This window comes from Rissa tridactyla, chromosome 12, assembly GCF_028500815.1.
Source record: "Rissa tridactyla isolate bRisTri1 chromosome 12, bRisTri1.patW.cur.20221130, whole genome shotgun sequence".
Classification (NCBI taxonomy): domain Eukaryota; kingdom Metazoa; phylum Chordata; class Aves; order Charadriiformes; family Laridae; genus Rissa; species Rissa tridactyla.
The window spans coordinates 11,865,855-11,889,065 of record NC_071477.1 but is presented as its reverse complement, the minus strand read 5'-3'; the positions used below and the strand labels follow the sequence as shown (position 1 = coordinate 11,889,065).

General features: G+C 43.4%; 1 protein-coding gene across 1 annotated transcript in view; it reads left to right on the top strand.

The window, feature by feature from the left end:
* Positions 1-209: 209 nt before the first annotated feature.
* Positions 210-23,211, top strand: part of TOP1 (DNA topoisomerase I) — a 70,001-nt gene continuing 46,999 nt past the window's right edge. The window contains exons 1-2 of the mRNA XM_054218011.1: positions 210-390; positions 1,015-1,039. Coding sequence (XP_054073986.1) covers positions 358-390; positions 1,015-1,039 — 58 coding nt within the window. The 5' untranslated portion in view covers positions 210-357. The remainder of the gene's footprint in view (positions 391-1,014; positions 1,040-23,211) is intronic.

The window sequence follows — 23,211 nt, the reverse complement described above, 5'->3', positions numbered from 1 at the left end:
CACGATTGGAGCGGAGGGAGGAAGAGGCGGGGCCGGATATGTAAAACGCGGGTCTTTTGCGCCCGTATGCAAATCCCGCCGGCTGGCGCGCGGGGAGGGGTGTGGCTTGAATGCAAATCGCCAAAGTGCCGTTTGTCGCGTCGCCGCCCCCGCGTCCTGCCTTGTGCCGCCTGGGCCCCGCCCCGCCTATAAAAGGCGTTGCGCCTGCGCAGTGCGCCGAAATGAGGACTTAGTCTGTTACACAACGGCGGCGAGGCAGGGGTTGTGCTCTTCCTCGCGTCCGGGCTCGGCTCCTCTCCTCGGCTTTCCTCGCCTTTCCTCTCCTCCCGCTCCGCTCGGCCTCCCGCGCCCTCCGGCATGAGCGGGGACCAGCTGCACAACGATTCCCAGGTGAGCGCCCCTTCACCGCCCGCTCCCGGGGGACCCCCCGGCCCCTCGCCAGCGAGGCCGCGGGGTCTTTACTCCCCCTCAGGGTCAGTCCTGGGGACCCGGCTGATCTCCCCCTCCCCTCCTTACCCTCAGTGAGGGGAGATGTGCCCGGCTGCTGCCCGCTGCCTGTCCCCGCCAGGGGTGGGCCACGCGTCTGGGGAAAGCCCTGTCAACCCGGCCTGTCCCCTCCGCCTCGTCGTGCTGGGGGGCCCCCATCCACCGAGCGTCCCCCCTAGCCCCGGGACCCGTTGAGTGACGGTGGGGGAGAGGGGACCCGTGTGTGACCCTCCGCCTGGGAGAAGGGGAGGGGGGCGGCTCGCCATCTTCCCCGGCCTCGGTCCCCTCGGGTCGGGGGCGGGGGGGGGGACCCCGGGAGCTGTGCGGGTGCCGGTTCACCCTGTCCCCCCCACCAGCCACGGAGGGAATGAATCGTGCCGTTCTCATTTGGTATTTAATTTCCTTAAAAATGAGAATGAAGAAAAGGGGGGGAAAAATCCCCCCACCCCACCAAAAAAAAAAAAAAAAAAATTCTCCCCCGTTGGGACGGCGTTTCTCACGGTGTCTCCCTGTCTCCTCTCCCCGCAGATCGAGGCGGATTTCCGAGCGAACGGTGAGTGTGGCCCCGGCGCTGCCCTCCCCTAGCCCGGCCGCGCCGCGCCGGCCGCGCACAGACATGGCGTCCCAGAGACTAAGTCCCGGCTCCTCGCTCACCGGCCCCATTGTTCCCATCGAGCCGCCAAAAACCCCCCTTTCCTGCCGGCCTCCGCCCACCCCGACCCCCGCCCCCCATAGTGGGGGCACCGCAGGCCCCCGATCCGAGCCCATCGGTTCTCCCGGGGTCCCCTTTGGGCCCCGATTCCTCCCTGGAAAGTCGCCTTGTCGACGGTCGGGACTTAGTCTCTGCGCCATTTTCTTTTTCTCCTCTCTTCTGTGTGGCTTTCTCTCCTTCTCCTCCTCCCCGAGCTGCCGGAGACGAGCCTTCTGCAGAGGCACCGGGCGGCGATCCCCGGCCCCCAGCCCCTTCTTAACCCGGGGGAAAGCAAAGTTTTTACCTAAAATACATCCCCAAGACCTTTTTTTTTTTTTTTATCGCAGCCTCCCTTCCCCCCACTGCTCCCCGTCTCTGTTCCTTTCAGGGAATCCCTCCCTTCCCCTAAAATGAAAGGTGATTGCAACATGTTGCTCTTTAAAAGAGTCTGCTGCATCCATTTTAAGATCAGTCTTATTTCTTTTCTTGCCATTTAATTGATGTAACTTTACCTTGTTGGGTGGGGCTTTTTAATTAAAATAAAAGCCCACATTAAAAAAAAAAAAAGAAAAGCAATATAGACAATTCCAGAAAGGTAGACAGCATCTCTTCAGAAAGTTTGCAAGGTAACTGTTAATTTTGTTCAGAAACGCTATAGGAGTCGTGTAATTTTATATATATGTATATATTTTTATATACATATATACACTTACATGTCTATGTATTCATATATATACACACACATACAATCTTTTCTAGTCAGCCTGATGGCTGCTAACTTTTTTTGATCATTTATTCATTTTTTTCAAGGAAGCAAGCTAATTGCAATCATCCCCCAGGTTGGTAGGTGACAAATTGAAGGGCTTAAGCAAGGGTAGAGGGGAGTTGAGGACGTAGCACCTACCTTTGTGTGTATGTGTTATTGTCACTGGGATGCGTGAGGAACTCCGACTGGTGAGGTGGTGGAGGACAAAAAATGGTTGAAGATACCTGGTTGACTTATAGTTACGCTGATTTTTAGCATGCTTTTCTGGACAATGTCCATGTGCCTGGCTGCTTTGTAGGCTACTGCGTGTAAATATTTACAGATCTCCGTTTGTGTGCACCTTTCTTTCTGTCAGTTCTTTGGAATGTGATTGTGCGTGTGCAATAAGAGCAGACAGTAGCGAATATGCAGTTTTTGAACTTTTACTTCCATTCTGAATCTATAGTAGGGCTCTACGAATAATCCTTAACAGAAAAAAGGGGTGCAGTGTATTTCCCAAGAAGTGCAGGAGGAACTCTTGAAGCAACTTAAATATAAGTGTGTATTTGAATTCTTGGAGCATTCTTATGCTGGAAAATCCTTGCTTAAGGATCATTTTTATTTAGGGAAAACTACTCCCTGGTAAGCTTTAGCTATGTACTGATTTACATAGGGAAATGATGCATATTTGACCTTTCCACTCCAGCTTCCAGTGGACCTCTTAGAGGGATTCTTCTCTATTGTGACCATGTGCTGTTTTATTCTTTTAAGGGTTTTAGGTATACAGCAGTTAAAACTCCTCCAGTTTTTATTTCTACCATGTGTTGGAGGAATTCAATACAGAAATTCAAAGTAAGACATCTTGATGGAAAAACTGAATTCCTGGTAAATCAAACATACCCAAGAAATTCTCACCAGTGTAGGTATCTGCACTTTTTTCCTCCTATTGTAATTATTTTACGATGGTCGTGTAACAACATTGTGACTGATCAGAGGCCCCTAAAACCCAAAATCCTTTTCAGTGCTGAAAGGTGCGTATAACCCTGTTAGTCTTGTTAAGGGAATAATACAGAATAGACACTGTCCTCTCTGACCTTGTGACCAGGACTGATCTCCCTGAAAACCTGTCACCTCTGCTTGCTCCAAGCCTTGTTTCTTCTACACAGGAGTTCTTTGCACTTCTGTGTCGGGAACTGCAATTCTCATCTAGGCATAGTGGTGAGTCTCACCCTTATATTCTTGTTTTCATCCTATTTAGTGGCAAAGATCAGGAGTGGCTGGTAGGAATCTAAAGTACTTCTCCCCCTCCCCGCCCCCCCCCCCCCGATGTTTAGGATTGGTTTGTACTTTGATTATTAGGCAGCACTTAAAAGGAGACTTTGGCTCTACTGTTAGGCTGCCTTTCCTCTTTATGTTCGGGGGAAGGAAAGGTTTTCTGGGGGCTGGTACTGACTCATTCTAAATGTTGAAAGTACCACCAGTAAACATTTTTGTTAATAAAGAATGTTTTGGGTGACTTCTGGATAGTGTATCAGTAGTAGAGCAGCTTAAGTACTTTGAAGCTTCCTGTTGTTGCTGATGTTCCGATCTGGGTGGATGGACATCCCATCTCCTGTTGTGATGACAGGAGCTGTTGCAGCTGAAGTAAGGTGGGTGGGGGTGGATCTGCTGTCCCATTGCAGGTCAGCCAGGGGCACCCTGGTTGTAGCCGAGAACTCGGGTCTGATTACACACCCCTTTCATTGATAGCAGGGTAGTGTTGGGTATGAGGGAGGATGCCAGCAGTAAATATGTGTTCCTGGCTATTTCTTGTCATTAAATAGCCAGGTCACTCTAAGCAAGAGCATCCTGGGCAAATTCCAACTTGGGTAATTGCATTCCGTCTCAATATCCAGATTCTCCCTCCTGTTTAATTTGGCCATAGTGGGTATTTTTTTCACCTTAACTGTATTTTTAGTATCAGTACGCACTGCAAAGAATTTTCCGTGCTCAGTCCTAGCACTGCCTGTTTGCAAACCATCCTGAGAACAATATTGTTCTGAAAGAGCGAGCCTTTTTTTGCAAGTAACATCCTCACAGTTTTCAGCGTTGTAGAAGGGAAATGGTAGTCTAAAACTGTAATTTCCAAGTAGAGCTTGGTCATTGAAAATGACCCCTTCTTCACAGATGCAAATGTTGAAACACAACTACGTACTTAGGGAGGGAACCAGTCTGATTATTTTTTTTCCTCAGTTGGTAAAAATGCAGATCACTTCAGATGCAAAATCTGTTTGGATTCTATTGAGTTTTGCCTTTAAGAGCTTTGTTGTTAAGGTTGAATGTAACAACCTCTTACTACTGAGGGGAGTGTTGAGACTAAAAGCAATTTATCTTGACTTTTCGGTTCTCCCATTGTGTTTGCAGAGTGCAGTAGATAAAAACTACTTTTGTTTGCAAAATAATCAAATTGTATTCCAAAGCTGCTAAATTCCGCTCACTGCTGGTAGTGTCTTGGCTGTTCATCAGCCTGTGATCAGAACTTGTGTAAAATCCAGAACTGTTCTGTGTAGAAGGTGAAGACATCACCCTAAGCAGTGGGTTTTTCTCTCTGGTTGACTTGGCCAGTAATACTAAGATGCCATTTGAGGCTGGTATCACTGTCGTAACCATTACAGTATATTACCAGGAGTCAAGTATGAAATTGATTGTCCAGCGTCATAGAGGTGGCTTCTGGAAGTCAAACACGCTTGAAGGAGGGGCTTGCTTTAGCATTGAATTTTTTTAGGGGGAAAAAGGAGCCTTTGCTGCTGCAGCATCTTATCGCAAACTGGCAGGTTTTTTTTATGTTGGCCTGGGCGCTCGTATGGCACCTCTGTATATATCAGTGTGAAGATATGAAAGGGAGTTAGCAAGAGGGAAATTAAAATTAAATAGCAAGAGTGCTGAACAGATGCCTTACAAGTTAAGGAATTTCAGCACGCTTCGTGTTTTGCGTTAAATTCATGCTTCACGTGTAATAGAGCTGTGCACGTAAAAGGTGGGGGTGATTCAAATGCTAACAAACTGAAAAGCGACATAACAGAGATCCTTAAGAATTCTCAAGGGTTGTGAAACAAGTCTGTGGGAGACCAGATCTGTTCTTCCTTGCTGCTGCTTTGTTGGCGCCTTCTGGATGAGTGAGGTTTTTTTGAAGGAGAGCAGGGCCACCTCTGACCCAGGGCTCTGTGTACCTTGGTGCTGCTGTTAGAGCCACTGTACTAAACAAACTCGATGAAGTTAGGAAGCTTGAAGGTAAAACTCTTGTGCACTATTGTCAGGGCGAAACTGTCTTTTAAGTTCCCTGGGAGCATGTTGTCATCAGCGCCTTTAAATGTCAAATGTTTGGCAAGGGATCCAAAATACAAAAGGTAGTTAATGGTATTTAGATGCAGATTGATATCTCCACTGAAAATTTCCTTTCCCTTTTTTGTGATACATGGAGATGTGAATCCTGAAGAATGTAATTTGTTCCTTCCAACACAAGCCTTGAGTCACTCCCTGTCTTCGCTTCCAGACTGCAGTGCTGGGTGATGAGCTGCATTGTCAGTGCTGCCCACAGCCTCAGAACAATACCCGCCGGAGTTTTAACTCTGAAACCACTTAGTTTTTTTTTTTATTTTAGGATTTAACGTCAGACCCCAATCTCTGCGAAATTTCTTAATTTTCTTTTTGCATTGATTTTCAATACGTTCACAGCAATCTACTGCAGGGCTTGTAGAATGTAAGTGTAGCTTTACTGTAGGAATGTTCAGATTGTTACAGGTAAGGGTACTCTGAAGTAAATAGATAATTTCTGACGCTTCTCAGAAATGCAGACCCAGAAATGTAAATAAATGTATTGTTGATAAGCTGCTCTTAAATATCATGTGCATAAGTTGTTTGCATTTGCTTTTCCCAGCAGTAGCCTCAGAAGAAGGGCTTTATTAAAAGACCTTGAGGTCTGTTGTGTTAATTGTTCTGACACATTCAGCATTCAGGTTAAAACTTAATGGGTGTCTTGTGGGAGTGGGGAGTTGAATGCATTTCTGTCAGCTGCGGCCAACTTTTGTTTTTGTTAAAACTCAGCAGAATTAACTAAATGTGCTGGAAGATGTGTTTCGGGGGTTAATGGCCTGTGTGCTTCCTACTTGTAGCAGATTTTCTTAGGATGTTTTTTCATTTACTATGATGTTAAACGTTATCTGTTATTAAGATGCTGTCAGGGCTACTTTGTTTACTTCGTAAAACAGGAAAAATTTTTAACCAGGGGACCAATGGAAAAGTGTGGCTTTTTACATGGCTTCACCTAAATTAGGCACACAGCTCATAAACATGATTGAACACAAATTCAGATTTAATTTCATTTACAACTGTGACATCAGATATTTGCTGGATAGTTCATTGAATTCCAACCTCCTGAGTTGCGCTGTCAGCAGAAACTGCAATAATATGTAATTATAGCAAGTACTTAACATCTCATTGACTCAAATTCCTCTGTTAATGATTTCACTGGATTCCTGTTAAAGTAATACCTGCTGAAGTAGCACAAGCCACTGCCCTATTAGAGAGAGGCTCCGGGTCAGATTCTTACCGGTGTTATAAATTGTTTTAGTTCTGCTAAAATCTGACAGGGTATCTGCTTTTTTTGTTATTGGACTGCAGGGAGGGGCTTTAGTGATACAGTGACTATTTAAGAAAAGAGTTTAACATAAAAAAAAAAAATCACTGGATTTCTTTCTTTCGGCTTTTCAAGGTGGGATAGTTTCTCTTTCACATCTGCTTGAGTTGGTTGTGCTAATATAATCTCTCATATCCTTGTAAGACATGCAGTGGTTCAGAAATATTTATTGGCTTATTAAACGGAATTGCCTTTGCAGCCACTAGTTTTATAGGAACTCTGCCCCAAGTTTTATAGCAAACCTCACACTCTGAAACATGGGAGCAAAATACTATTTAGCATTATGTATTGTGCTCCCGACTGCAGTTTGACTGTGTCTTAGGTTTCCAAATCTGAGAGAGGATGTTCATTGTAGAAATTGGTGTTTATCACCTTGCTTTTCTGGGGCTGTTTCTTTTGACTGAGACAGCAGCATATGACAAATTTGCCTGGCCATACCTTCTCCCTGCATGACTATCAGTTCTGAGCTGTTTAGCACTGTCAGCATTTAAATATGTATCATCATTAGATTTCAAAATGCTTCTTCCCGTTAAGAGAACAGGAGAAGGGTATGCACTTGCTGTAGTTTCAGCAGTGAGTTTACTGCTGACCCGCTCTCCTGAAGGAACAGCTAGAAAATCAGTTTAAAACCCAGTTCTCAGCTACAGTAGAATTATTCCCTTTAAATGGTGTTCCCAGTTACTGCTCTCCTTACTCTGCTATTAATTCTCTGCTCTGGCGAGCTCCCACCGCATGTGCCTCTGGTGGCTTCCACTGCTTGTCACTGGTTGAACGCTGGAATTAATACAGTGTTGGAGTGCTCTTCTGGGCAGAGCAGAGAGCGCCTTTTCTACCGCAGGCTCCTGCTATTTCGTGGTTCAACTGAACAAGTTGTAGTAGTGGTTTCCTGGTGTGTATGAGACTACAGTATTTTTAGCACAGCATTTGTTCAAAATGTCCTGGCTGACATAAATATTAAATAGTTCCAGTGGATTTTATCAGATTTGTAGATGAAATATAGATGAAATGTTTTCATCTTGAACGCTCGCTTTTTAAACTACTGAGCATAAAGAGTGAACTGCAGTAATATCTTCTGGTGTCACAGTGAGAGTTAGGACATTTGGAAGGTGATGTGAAAAGAAAGGGGAATTCTGTATCTTTGTCGCCTGCAAGGTGTAAAGAGCAGTAGAAAGTTGCTGTTGGATGTAGAAACATAAGCATGTGTGCATATTTTCAAGTTGAAACTTGGTTCCTAAATTTGACTTCTGTAGCTACTTAGCTTATGAACAAGTGAGAACTCCAGACTTGAGAATGGGAGAGTATGGAGCTGCAGTTGGTCTTCCTGAAACTTGTTCTTTTGTAGCACCTACTTAACATCAATGATTCTCGGACTTCTTTGAGGTAAAAGTAGGTTTTGTTAAACCTCAGCCTGTGTTTTAGTGTCAGCAGGAGTGGTGATACAAAATATAGTTTTGTGCCAGTCCTTGCAATAAACAATATTCTGGGAGATCCTCCAGCACAACAGGTGGAGATCAGACTTGATGCTTTAGGGGAAGTGGGAGTCCTTGGCAATTAGTTCCCTATTAGTAGCTAATGATAGAGATGGGGTCCTGTAATGAGGAAATATGAGTAGAAGGAGGTCAGAGGTTCAAATAAGATTTGCCTCACAAATTTGCTAGAGTGTTATCACGAAGTTCTAGTGATGTTTTCTGTCATCTCAAGGTCTTTTTGTCTGCTGGAATAAATACTCTGCGCGAAAAAGAAGAAACGGGCAGACAGCTCTCGTGAATGCTGCATCTGATACTTACTGTTGCTTCACCCTGGGGAAGTTTCCGTTGTTCATAGCTGTTACTTAAATCTCAATAGCTTCACTTGAAGTTGGTCACATTAGTAGTCAGCGTAGACAATTAACTTATACTGACAGCTGCTGTGTGTTTTGAAACTGCCAGTTCCCAACATGAAGGAGTCCGAAGGACAGAGAGCATTGAGCATGCTTTACTCCTGTCTTGGAAAGATTTGGGGGCGGGGGCTGGAAAGTGTCTGAAATGCATATCTTGATGGGATGGGGGCAGTGCAGGCTCAAATATGGGAGGCGTAGCTGGAAAGTTAGCATAGGTGCTTGTCATTCAGCCTCAGCACACAATACCTTATCAAGAAAAACAACCTGTGTCTCCACCTAAAGTACTTAAATCCCTTTATAAGTTTGAAGAGTGGTAACTTCTGAAATTGGGATGATTGCAAGGTAAAGAGGGACAGCATCAGGCCATTGGGAAATTGTTTTATTGGAAGGCTCCTGTTAGTCTTAGAGCCAAAAGTTGCTTCCCACAAAGCTTCTGATCGGTAGATCTTTTTGGGTTCCTTATCGATATTTTTGACATGAGTGTATTTGTTCGTGTTCAGAAGCTTACCATATGCTTTGTGCAGTTGTGAACTGTGTGGGTGTGCACGCATGTATTTTTATCTTATACCTTCGTCAGAGAAGGGGTTTTTTAGGGAATGTTACAAAGACAATGACTTCCTTCTCTAGCAGTGTTGCAGGGCACCGAGCTTCATGGTGCCCACCAAAAGAGGAAGATTTAGCCGTTCATAATTCTGCCCAACATAGATGGTTGCCTGTTAAAGGCAGATGGACGTTCATGGAATTCAGTGCCGCAGCAGAGTGATTCTGCAGTTGGCTGTATCTTTCCATGACTGAAGAGAGATTGATTTCTGCCTGAGGAAAGCTTGGAGTGTACTTGTAGCTTCACTAAAATATTTTGATCTGCGTATGTAACTCATCTTTGGCGAGGTCATATCTGTGTCCATTAAAGACATGCTCCGTGGTGACGGTATACTAGCTGAGTGCCTGTTACATCGCATCAGCTGCTGTGTACAGCTGACATAGGCTCTTACAGACACATAGTACTTAGCAGATAGTCCAATTTACTTGGGGGAGCAAGACTCTTACAATTCTCAATGAAGGCATAGTACCGATTCTTCAAAATGTCCCCTTTTCTCCCATAATGCTATTTTTTAATGATTTTCTAAAAATAAGACCCTGGTGACTTTTACTACTTACTGCTCACTTTGAAATCCTAAACATTGATTTTCACAGTCTTAATTTTTGCAGCAAGCATCTAAGACATCAATAGTAGAACATTTTGCTGTGTTAGGGCGTAAACGATAGGAACAAATGATATATGAGGTCTCATGTTCAACATGGATAAGACTGCATATAGTTTGTCCTGTCTGAAACCCGCTGAGCTAATGCACGAGCACTGTTTGTCTGGCTGTTCTGGAATGAATTTTACCAAATGCTTTGTGATTTCTGAAGTGTTTGGCGCGTTCCATTACTCAGTGTATACTGCATGGGATTGGAAATTGTCTTGTTTCCATCCAAATGTCTGTCAGTTTGGTGCAGCTGGAAGATGTGTGGCAGTGTCTAAATGGAATAATTTTAAGAATTTTTTGAAAGAATTTTTTTAGACATTGAGCAGAGATGTGGCTTCATGGTAAAGAGTCAAGAAAATAATAGGAATGGAGCAGTACCCAAGTACAGATAGCTTTTTAATTTTTCCTGGCATTTGTCACTTCTCTGATCTATTGCCTAACACTGTCCGACACGTGAGAAGTCGGACTTGTAGTGTTATCCAGGACCTTTTTTCTTTTTCTTTGCCACTTCTGTACATCTTTTAAATTTGAACGGCAGTGCTTTTCCTTTGTATGTAATGTGGAAGAGATGACCTGTGTTTTAGGGCCAGGGCAATGTACTTTAGTTGAACTTTTTATTGACGGCAATGTATTACTGTTCAAGGCTTATATTCCATTACTTGAACAAGGGCCAGACTTGTCAAAACAGCTGCTCATCTTCCTCTGAGGTTGCAGTTTCTTGTTTTGGAGACGTGGCCTAAAAAGACCCTTTTAGGGGAGAGTGTGAGGGAAAAGTGGACTTTCGCCTTCTATGTTCTTTTTTCTCTTTGAAATATGGCAAGTGTCTGCAGATTTTTAATTATCTGGAGATAGCAGACCACTACGTGTTTCTCAACTCTAACTGAAATGCAGAGATTTCTGGAGTTAGGGTAGCACAACTAAGAGGCTTCTGTTTTTGTGGTCTGTGAGCAGGGTTTTAGGAGGAGAAAAATACAGGTGGTGGCAGGGGACAGACACCCTGTAACATAGCTTGTGACATGAGATGGTTTGGAGACCTGATAACCGGGTCGGAGGACTGTCTTCCTTCATCTGCTCTGCAGTGGATGCAAGTGGATGGAGTTCTTTCCGTCCTTAGGGAGACGAGTAGCTAAGTAAGCTGGCAATTCTTATTCCAGCTTCTGGTTTAGTGTGATGCTGTCTTGCCAGCTGTCATCTGTGTTGCTTGGTGCTCTGGTCAGACGTGTGAAGATGAAGGGTTGAATGTGAAGAGCGACTCTTCTGAAGCTGAAGGCAGGAAGCACTGGGGAGGGACGCTATGCCTGGGATTAAGGTCCTTTGTACTATACATTGTTATCCTGTCCTAAGGCCATACTGTTTAAATAGGCAACACAGTGGGAAAAGAGGGAGTAGTATGCTCTTCTCAGAGGTGGAGAAACAAGAACAGAGTGGGAGTGATTTCTTCCAGCACAGAAATAGATACAAAGCTGTCTGACTGGGACTAAGATCCAATTCCAGTTGAACTTTTTGTTTTTGATTTTTAATTCTTTCTCCAGCTGAAGACTGAGGTGGCTAGTACAAAAAAAAAAAAAAAGGAGCTTCTGCAGTTTTAGCGTATGTTGTAATTTTTTTCTTAAATGCAGAACTCATCTCGAGCTAAAGCGTGCATTTTTTTCTGTGGTACTAAATTATTTCACAAATACGAAAATGTTGCGTGGTGGGTTTCGCAATTAACGAAATCACTGGATTTACAGGAGAGAGAGCAGTGGTTTCCTGGTCTGTGCGCGCTGTTCCAGTATCAAGTACTTTGCAGGTTAGTCTCTTGCACCATACGTGCCACCTTGATGTGAGTGTCTCCTAATTGCGCCTTGAGCAATAAGAAGAGCGTATTAGGTCTTCTGCCAGTTTGTGAATGCTAGCAAGTGTGTGAGTAAGATCAATTATTGGAGAGATAAAACAGCTAGGATGGGCAGGTAGCAGTTTTAACTTGCCTAAGAAGGTACACTTACGAGTTAGACGGGCCCTCTCCATTTCAATCCAGCCTTTTGAGAAACTGGAAGCAGGAGCTCTTTGGAGATCCGTGTGAGGGTATGATTCATTGCAACACAAGCAGCGTGTACAAAATGGAGGGATGGAGTAGTACTAGTGACGTACTCTGAGGTTTGTGCTCTAGAGTTAACGACCACCAGATGGGGGATAAAAGGCTGCATGCTCTTCTTTTGAGGACCGAGAATGTCATTGAGACTGTTAAAATGCGCTGTATCTGTTGTAATGCTGCTTGTGTGCAGGAAACCCCTTTATGTGTGGATCAGACGAAGCTTTTCTTACTGTTTTCGTCCCCTGACGCTTAGTTTTTAGCATTGCTTTTGACTGAAGGTCAGGTTCCTTCAGTTTGGTAACAGTACACCTCAGAGATAAAAAGTCTTGAGTGCTTTCTGGCAGTAGAAAAAGGTGCAAATTGTGTTCCAGTACCCAAGTGTAAATTGCCAGATCCGAGGCAGTAGGTTCATGTGAGCACAGTACAATGCAAGAGATGAACTTTTAACAGTGACGTTGATTGACTTCTGCAGTGTTGCCCAATTCTGTTATATGTGTCATCTTGATCCATCTTTTTAGTAAACAAACACTGGCACAAATCCGAGTCAAGATATCAGTGCTGTTAACTCTGATATTTGCAAGTTGTCGTGCTGAAGCTGTGTAGGTGTTTGGGTTACTTCGTCTTGTTCCAGCAATTCGGAACATCACTCCAGCTGTTGAGGATACCTTTGGACATGAATGTGGATAACATGCTTTTTTTCAAGAGCCTTTTTGACTTTTGCTTTCTTACGCTTTCCTGTGTTATTCTTACTCCAAAACCAGGAAGCCTCTCAGAGGAGCTAGCATCTTGCCTGAGTCATAATATCATAGCTGTGTATGTCACCTGCACTTCATTAGGGAAGCACAAGCAAGCTGTCCTTGAAATACCTGTTTTTATGAGTAGGTACAGCCTTCTAATTTAAAATATGCTGCTCTCTGGAGTTCGGTAGCTGTCAAAAACAATATTTTCTTTTGTCATCAAATAGGCTTATTCAGCATCACTTGTATTTAAAGGAAGCTTCTTTCTAGGTTTTAGACTGTTCTAATCATCTAGATATGAAGAGGAAAGTACAGCTTGTCACTTGATGTTCTACACTTGGCTTCTGCAGTTGGCAGCCTGTGTTCTTGGGAGAGCCTAGCACAGTGTAGTTTTTGTTTGCCCCAGTCCGTAGCTTGTCTTGCAGTGGATGGAGACTGCAGCTAGCAATAAGTTGACAATCCTGGTAATTTACTTCTTAAATTGACTCTTAGGCAAAAGGCAGGAGCACTTAGAAACTGATGGACTCATCAATTTTATTTCATAAGTGGAAGTTGTAAAGCTGTCATTCTTCAGCTTTTTCAAGCATTGCCTTCTGTGTCTAACATGTTTGCCCCTTCCCTCCTGTCCAGCCCTGTTGTTGAGACTCTTGTCCAGTGATGCATAATCTTCAGTTTATGGTTTTGCTACCCATCACTGTCAAAGCGTCAACTCATCTGTGTAGAGGAAAAAGTGAATTTATTGTCGAACCATAGTCTGAGTTAAAATATTCTGTCTTTCTCTGTTTTCATGAGAAGGCCTCTCTTACAGCACTCATCTGGTATGATATTTGCCTCTTTCAGGAATCTGATAGATTATTTTTTTATTATTATTATTTTTCCCCAAAGCTGCTGGTGCGGTCTTTGCACACCAACTGAAACTGGTCTGTGTGCAGTTTAGCAAACAGGCTACATTTGGTGTTGACAGCAGGGATGGCTACTTCAGAAGGTGGGTTGGAACTCCTAGGAACCGATCTGTGCATGGGCTTTGCCCATAGCTCATCAGTGTGCTTGTTTAGAATGAGAAACAATACTAATGCCCTGGCCACAGTAGAATCATAGAATTATTTTGGTTGGAAGAGACCTTTAAGATCATCAAGTCTGGCCATTAACCTAGCGCTGACAAGTTACCACTAAACCGTCATCTACATGTCTTTTAAATACCTACAGGGATGGCGACCCAACTACTTCCCTGGGCAGCCTGTTACAATGCTTGATAACCCTTTCAGTGAAGAAATTTTTCCTAATATCCAATCTAAACCTCCCCTGGTGCAACTTGAGGCCATTTCCTCTTGTCCTATCGCCTGTTACTTGGGAGAAGAGACCGACCCCCCCCGGCTACACCCCCCTTTCAGGGAGTTGTAGAGAGCGAGAAGGTCTCCCCTCAGCCTCCTCTTCTGCAGGCTGAACCCCCTCAGCCGCTCCTCATGAGGCTTGTGCTCCAGACCCCTCACAGCTCCGTTGCCCTTCTCTGGACACGCTCCAGCACCTCAATGTCTTTTCTGTGATGAGGGGCCCAAAACTGGACACAGCACTTGAGGTGGTGCCTCACCAGTGCTGAGTACAGGGGGACGATCACTTCCCTAGTCCTGCTGGCCACGCTGTTCCTGACACAGGCCGGGATGCTGTTGATCCTCTTGGCCATCTGGGCACCCTGCTGGCTCATATTCAGCCAGCTGTCGACCAGCACCCCCAGGTCCTTTTCCCCGCCGGGCAGCTTTCCCACCACACCTCCCCAAGCCTGTAGCGTTCATGGGGTTCTTGTGACCCAAGTGCAGAACCCGGCACTTGGCCTCGTTGAACCTCATACCGTTGGCCTCGGCCTGTCAATCCAGCCTGTCCAGATCCCTCTGCAAAGCAGTCCTGCACTCCTGCCCACGTCGGTGTTGTCTGCAAACTTAGTGAGGGGGTGCACTCAATCCCCTCGTCCAGATCATTGATAAAGATATTAAAAAGAACTGACCCCAATACTGAGCTCTGGGGAACACCACTTGTGACTGGCCACCTACTGGATTTAACTTCATTCACCACCACTCTCCGCGCCCAGCCATCCAGCCAATTTTTTAGCCAGCACACCCACGCAAGCCGTGAGCAGCCAGCGTCTCTGGGAGAATTGCTGTGGGAAATGGTGTCAAAAGCTTTCCTAAAGTTTAGGTAGACAACATCTGCAGCCTTTCCCTTGTCCACTAAGCAGGTCACTTTGTCATAGAAGGCGATCAGGTTTGTCAAGCCAGACCTGCCTTTCATAAACCCACGCTCACTGTGCCTGATCCCCTGGTTGTCCTGTACGTGCTACGTGGGACTGCTGATAAATGATGGAAGGTGGCTTGGTGAGCACTTCTGCCAGCTCCCTCAGGACCCTTGGGGTGGATCCCATCCTGCCCCATAGATTGTGTGTGTCTTAAGTGGTGCAGCAGCTCGCTAACCGTTTCCCCTTGAATTATGGGGGAGTTCGTTCTTCTCCCTGTCGTCCAGCTCAGGGGGCTGGGGACCCAGAGGACAACTATTAAAGACTGAGGCAAAGAAGGCATTAAGTACCTCAGCCATTTCCAAAGGATCAGGAGATTTACTAAGTCTTTGTGTACTGAAGTTAAAGTGTGTATTTTTAAACGGATTCCTTTATTGAGAATGAAGCTGTAGAGCATTGTTTTATGAAATAAGTCCCCTGTAGCTGTATTTCACAAGAACATGAAACAGTGCTCAAAACAGATGTGAGCCTCATTTATTAACGGCAGAATTACTTTGTTTTTAATTTAAGTTCTTGTGCCTTTTTTCCCTTTCTGTAAATAAGCCACCCATCCATCCAGGCACAGGAGCCTCATGCTCAGACTCTGATCCAGACTAAGAAACCTTAAATCCCAAAGGGAACTCATTAGCATGGAGTTCAAGGAGTCCTTTTTGCATAACATCAGTGTGTTTGTGTTTTGGGAGGGCCGTTGAGCTGGGGAAAGGAACGCTTCTCAGTTTAGTTTTTATAGAGAAGTCCTAGGGAAGAAGTCTACTGACTTGTACATGGCAAATATTTACTTTTTGAATGGAGCTGAAATAAATATGCTGTTTGATTTATTTATTATTATTTTTTCTGAGCTGAGTTTTTATAGGGTCTTTTTATGTGTATTAACAGTTTAATCTCAGCAGAGCTCTGGAATTAGTCTTTATCAATTAGCTCTCTAAGAGAACTGAGTCAAAGAAGCCCTTACTTCACTTGTCTTCCCCCGGTACTGAAAAAAAGTATTTAAAACAACATTGTAGTACATGGACTACAAACAAGTATAATGTTGATTTTTATCATGGTTGCTTCAGAGACTGGAAAGTTCAGTTTTCCACTCACTTTCATTTCAGACAAGATGTGGTATTCAGAAGGGCTTTCTTCTAAGCATCCATAAAACAAATTTGTGCCATTTCTAGGTTTCTCGTAAGTCCGTTATTTCCATGTTCTGAAGCCAGTGTCATTTGGCCAGCAAGTGTCAGTGACAGTTGCTCAGTTCTTCATCTTGTAAGCTAGTTCTTAAATCTTAACTCTTTCCTCCCCATCACTGCCAGGTATCCATATGTTATATTATTAGGCAGTGTGGTTAGCACTTAGCTAACTACAAGCATGTGATTTCCCAAATCCTGTGATCCAAATGGGTTTCTTTACATACAGAATTAAACTCGGATCAAATTACTTGAGGAGATTGGTACTCCAAAAAGGTATCAGTACAGAAATATGTTGTCAGGCTTCTTTGTACACCAAGAGTCAGATGATGCTTCTTCCCTGTAGGTCACCACAGTTTTCTCTTCTGCTTAATCAAACTGGAATTCCTCTTTTGTGCCAGATGTGCACGTAGTTCATAAAGCAACTTCTGATGCACTCCGTCATGAAACAAATGCTTGAATTGAGGTTAACTGCACACTTTAAACTGTAGCAAAGTTAGATTTTTCTGAGAATGTGATGCTTGGTATTAGCAAATTGTCTCCTTGTTTTGTTTCTCTGTGGTTATTGCTTTCACTTAAAAAAAAATATTAAAAAAAAATAAATTGCAGTTTCTGTATCAGAGGAGCTCTTACTGTACAGCGCTAGCAGACAGGATTCCAGTACTTGACAGAGACTGTAGTGGCAGAAAGTATCTTGTTTTATGCTTTATTCTCAATGTAACTGGTACTTTAAAGATCTTATTGTGAAAACCTATGTTGAACTGTTTTTCTGGTTGTAGATCCGTTCTTGAGCAGAGACTACTGAGCTGTTTCACCTCTTAGAGATGCAACGAAATGTCCTTAGGAAACCAGGTTGAACTTGTATGGTCTCCAAGAAATTTGGGGTGTTTAGTATGCCACCACTAGAAGAGAAACCTTACTGTTACAAGCTGTGTTACTTAACTTTCAATTTTATTGTACCTCTTGCTCCAGGAGTACCTTGGTCTGTCCGTGCAGCTTCTTAGTTTTGGAGATGGCATGAGGAGTTAAGTATCTCATGTAATTCATATTAATTCTTTCTTATGGTATTGGGGCTACTCGTCACATATCTTCCCACTTACAGGCTTTACTCAGTACTACTGCAATGTAACAAAAGCATAAGGCTCCGGTGTTTCAGTATTGGTGCCTTTTTACATCTGATGGTAGCATGTAAAAGGTGATCACTGGTTGTAGTGGCGATCACTGGAAAAAGAGGAAGTTTTTTTCTGGCCTGCTAGGGACTGGAGTACAGGAAGTAAGATAATCGCCAGTTGTAAAACAGATCCAAGTTCAAAAATAAATTGGTGCACTTCAAAACTTGCATAATAGCGTCACTGAAATGCATGCAAACTCAGGTTAAATGTATGGAGGCATTGTGGTTTCAGAAACCACTGGGGCTGCTGTGCTCTTTTGGGTAAAGCAGAACTTACGCTAAAGAGTGTGAGCGTGGATTTCTGCTGCTGGGTACCTGGATGGTGCTTTCACTCCCAAAAGTAGTTTTACCTGGCACAGGCTTGAAATGCTTGGAGGAGGAGGAGAGGAGGGGACAGTACAGCTGCTGCTCTGGGCTCTTTGTGTAGGAGCAAACTCCTGAATCAGCTGAAGTGGCTCCAGCTTTCAAGGTGGTATTGCTCCTTCATGTAGAATTCATAATAAATTTTAACAGATGTATTGATTTAATTTTGACTCTAGTGAGAATTATAATAACCTTTTAAAAAAATTTGTCTCAACGTATATAAAACTGGCAGCCAAGAAACTTTTAAAAATAGATTTTTCTAGCCTTACAGTTGAATCATTCAGGAATAAATTATCAGATTGTAAATAGTCTTAGATGTTCCTCTTGCTTCCTTTGCCTATTTCTGTTGTCAGATAATCAAGTGGAGAGAATTATTTCTTAGTTTTTCCTTTGGAATACTCCTGAAAATAAGCTGTATAACTTGTTTTTCTCATTTTGGGATATATTAGAGAGGAATAACAAAGTCTTGAATTCCTATGGGTGCTTCTGTAGTGCTTTTTTTTTTTTTTCTTTGAGCATGTTTCTAACCCTCTGACGAACCAGCCTCCTAAAATATTTAAATAATGTTAGGTTTCGTGTTCAGAAAACTTGAAAAGTAGAGAGTGTGATCATGTTGCAGTAGTTGCAAAGCAGAACCTCTGATATGATGGAAGTAATTTGTTAAAGCACTTGGAGTTTGAAGTGCAGTGATAAACAGAACTTTTGATGACTCTGCACCTGCAGCATATTTCCTTCAGTTTAAACAGCTCATGTGGTGACTGTGATAGTGGAAGCCATTTGAAAGCTGAAAAAAGAAAGCTAACTTTTCACACCAAGTTATTTCTGCATGGGGACTACTATAGACTACTCTTAAAACTGAGGAAAGAGGTAACGAAAAGCAAATGGTTCAGTTAAATTTTCAAGGATTATGCTTGCTTTCTCTCAGTAGACTTTAGATGTGAAACAAATTAAGTAAATGTTGTTTTCCCCTTCATAAGTCTCATTCAAGGCAGATGGGAGTTTTGCATAAGGTGGAATCTGAAAATATTGGCTGTGCATTTAATAAAATTCTGATTTGCATCCAAAGATGCAAGCCATTAGTTAAAAAAAACCCAACAACACCACAAAAAATAACCCAACAAAAAGCCTCCACATTGTGTGGAGCTTTTTTAATTGCAAAGTTAGTAGTATTATGCACAATAAAGTAACCACAGCATGTTATCCTGTATTAACGGGTTACATTTTATATTCAGGTATCTGTATCAGTGTGTTTTAACAGTTGCCAGCTAGTGAGACCTGACCTGGATTTAACAAAATAAACAGATTACAGATGCATGAGATTAAAATCAATGATTTAAAGTAACATTTTGTTTCTATTGATGTAAATTGAAGACTTCCAGTGGAATTTGGTGCACCATACCTAGGAGCTGTACTTAGTAGTCATTTAGGTATTGCAATCATAGCCTTATTTTAAAGTCACTTTTAAAGCTACCGTAACCTACACCCCTGTGGTGATGCTTCTTTCTCTGTTCTCTATCCCTTCCTTTCAGAAGACTCAGTAGTACAGGTTGGAAGTGCACAAATCTCAACTGTCACTAAATGTTTACCTTTTGTTCGCTTTCTTGTGTATTTTAGCTGGAATCAGGTTTCCTCTTGCATGCTAATAGTAGTAGTGTCCCCTTAAGGCAGGGGAATTGCATTCCCTCCCTTGTCTTGAGAGTGGGACTTGAGGCAAAGCCGACTCTGGTGATAAGATGCCTGCAGACAGCCGTTGAAATCAGCCTGGCATGGGTGAGTGATCGCTTAACTCGTGCACAATGGGAACAGAGGTGAAATCGGGCTGTATCCATCCAGTGCAGCCCTGTACTCGAATGAAATGATTGTAGAAAGGGAAAAAAAAAAACAAAACCCAAGCAACCACACCATCTATAATCAGCGTGGGAGTTGCTCCTGCAGTGAGGAATATAAGTGCCTGGTCTTCTGAAACAAACTTTTTATAAGACTTTGGCCATGCTTCTGCCATCAGCTCAGCTTATGAGGCATGATATTAAGTAGTAGGAGAATCATCTAACTCTAGCGCCTAAAACAGTGGTATTGCTTGGCAGCGGTGATATGAAGCTTGTACCAACCACTCTTCTGTCTTGCAAACTCAATTTATACTCTAATACTGAGGACTGCAGGGGCCTTATGTTGTTCCCAAGGCTGCTGCCTCTTAAAGTCATTCCTCCCTACAGCAAGCGGGAGACCAGCGCTGGCCAAAGCCACGTTGTGGTGTCAAGGGATGGTTAATAAAAGGCTTTGAACAAATGCCATTAGAGCCTCTCCTCCGAGGATGCTGAGCACAGCTTGCACCGCTCCCATGTGTATAAACTGTGTGTGATCCTGACTGCTGACAGGAGGCCGGTCATTGACTGCTGCAGGAGAAGCATTTCCTTGCAACTGCCTTTTTTTTTTTTTTTTTTTTTCCCTTTTGATCTTTTGTAAAATTTTTGCTTGGGGGGAGAAGCCCTTGTTGTGGGTCAAACCCAGGATAGTCAAACATGCCCTGTCCTCATGTGTTGTTGGTGCGAATACGGGCTGTGTGTGAGCTACTGTTGAGATGTCGCTCCTGCGCTGAGGAAGCGTCAGGATTTCAGGGAGTCTTTACAAACTTATTCTTTTTAGTGAATCCAAAAACGCTAGTGACTTACACAGCCAGGAGGTGAAAATATTTTTCTAGTTGACATCATTGCAGTGTAATTATTCCTGACAACACAGCAGTTTTCCTGTTGGCTAGTAAAGTTTTTATAATCTTCTTCTTGTGCCCCTAAATAATATCAATCTCTTTATTTTTTTAATGTAGCTGGAATTTTTATTATCTTCTCTAAGGACTGGAATTATTGTTGTTTGCCCCTGTTTTCTCCTGATTCACCTGTCTTGAAAGTTTGCATGCAGTAAGCAGCTGTTGGCTTTGCATCACAAATTGTGTTGTTTGCACCTTTCTAGTGATGGTATAAAGAGCAGTTGGAGGTGGAAAAACCTTCTGCTAGGGGCACTGACTTAGTCTACGGATGGAGTACAGTACATGAAGTTCTCTGCCTGCAGTGTGAATTTGTCACAGATTGCACCAAAGGATTTTCTTTGCTCTTGACCCAGTCTGCTGAAGTAACTCTCAAAGCTGTTCCCCGGGCAATTCTTTGTCAAAGATGATGATTCAGCCCAGCTGCCTGTGACGGCGATGCAGGCAGGAGCGGTCACTGCACCCCTCGCAATAAGGTCTAGGCTCAATTCTTATCCTACAGGTGAGCATAAGCTGGGGTTCTCCGAGCTGTGAAGCAGCCAAAGAGGAAAAGTGTCTTTGTGTGTAACTGTGCTCGGTGGCTGAGCAGCAGCGAGTGTTTTGATCCACCCTGGCTTGCGCATCCCTCATGGGAGGGGATTGCTGAAGAGTAGTGTGTTATCCCCAAAATTCTGCAGCTTGAATTGCTAGCCGAGAACTCCTTAAGCAGAAGGATTCCTGCACACCAGGAAAATGAGGGTTATTTGAACCGTTTTGGTTTAGACAGTGTTGAAGTAAGGGATAGGTTATCTTCAGCAGTCCCTGATAGTGCAGAAGTCTAAACACGACTGGAGAAGTTGCAATTGCTCCGCTGTAGCAAGCACTTCGGAGAACCAGGGCAGAAGGTGAGCAGAGGCAGGAGTGCCTCTGGTTCTGCTCCTGAGCGTCTCGCCGGTGACCCTGGACACTTCTTTTTGTCTCCATCTCTGGTGGGGTGCGTCCATTCCTCTCTTTGTCTCTTCCCCAGAGAATATTATGTGTGACAGCACCGGGTGACAGTTTCTCTGCTAAGCCTTGGATCTGTGCTAAAGGTTTGTTGCTTTCGAACTCTGAAAATGGGATTAGTCCCCTTTGCCTTACTTCCTTGAATGCCCTTGAATTTCACCTTCTTTCATAATTTTAAACTAGGTTTGCATTCCTGGGTGCTAGACTGGTTTGTGAGCAATTGTCCAGGCTTTCTCAGTGAGTCCGTCCTTCCTGCTGTGCCCGTTATGTTAACTGCATTTCGCACAATGGGGAGGAAACGGGTGTGAATTTGGAAAAGCCTGAGATTAGATGCTCTAGTAAAAATTGTTCGGTGTTAGTGGCTCTAAAAGAAATCCACAGGGAACCTACCTCTAACTACTTTTTTATGCAAATTTTGTTTTTTTCCCCCCTGAGCTGATTGGTACCAACTGTTTCCCATCAGCAACATTTACTTTATATACCCCTGAGTCCTCCAGGGTCTCAGTCCTGTATATATGTGTGTTAGCAAATTGGAATACAGATTTATTTGCAATTAATGTAAGGCTTTTGAAACCAGAGAGGTAATGAAGCTCAAGCATGTGGCTGTTCTTTGTTTGCTCTTACCTTTTGCATTTTGGATCTGGTTGTGATATTCAGATACAGACAGAATTGGCTTTAAAAAGGGTCATTGGTTGCTACAGTTGCCAAGCTTTCCCCTTTTCTATCTCATCGGACCCTTTCACTGGCTGGGGCAAGTAATTCTGGGCTTGTTTGAGGTGGGAGAAGGAGGAATGGGTGCTTACTGAAGCAAGGTGGTTGGATGTGACAACAGCTAGGAGTGAAGTGGGCATATACCATGTAAACTTGCACATACTTCCAACCCGGCTTTATTTCTAGAGTGTCCTGGAGCTTTTCTGAAGCCCACATTGCTCACTGTGTAGATTTTTCCCTAAATCCTGCTGTCGGCCCCATCCTGGCCTCCTGATGTGCAGAGATGTGATGGACCGTGGCTTTTGAAAGTTGAGGCAAAAGCGTATCTTCAGTTTTACTAATTCTTTAAATATGTACATGCAGTGCATAACTTTGTTTGTTCACGTGGGTGTAGACTTCTAAAGCAACAGGAAAAAATTGCTGAAACTATTTCTACTCCAGTAAGGGAAAGGAAGAGTGTTAGCGTGCAAGGTGTTCAAATTCTGAATGGAGGCGGCTATGGAAAGTAAGTACTTCTCACAGAAGAGTGAATAAATTTTTAAAAATAAATATCACTAGGGACAAGAATGAGGTTGCTTTTATCTCGTTTCCTTAAGGACGACTCTGGACTTTCCTCTCTTCCATGCCAGCACAGCAACGTTTTAAACTGTACGCTGATGCTGATCATTTCCCTGAAGTTTTAACTTGCTGTTCTGTTTTATTATGCTTTGTTAGTGGAAACATACTAATGGGTTTCAGTCTCTAACTCTTATTTGTATAATTACAGGAGAATGTTTTACATCTTGGGAATCCCTGGAAACACATGTTTCTGTTCACATTTAACTTTTTTGTTTTTGAATGCAAATAATGGATTGAAACTTCATTGTTGCCTCTTGGTTGGAAGCCTGTTGGCATGTGTAAGAAGCAGCTATTAATTTAGCCTTTCTGTACGGATCAAAGATGCATTTTCATGCTTTATAAGGCTTCCTCAGCCTTGTCCTTTGAATATCGTCTACTGCAATTCTACTTGCAGTGATTTTATGCATTTGTTACGCAGCAACTAAGATCTGCTGTGGAATAGGCGCACGTGAACGTGCCACCTCTTTCAGAAGAGGCCATGTGTAAGGCACTGACAGGTCATTAAACTTGCTGCTGCTGTCAACACTGTTAGTTGTTTTGCCGCAAAATGCTTGAAGCATAGCAGTTTCTTAAGGTCAGCATCCCTTTATATACCACATAGCTATCTCAATAACTT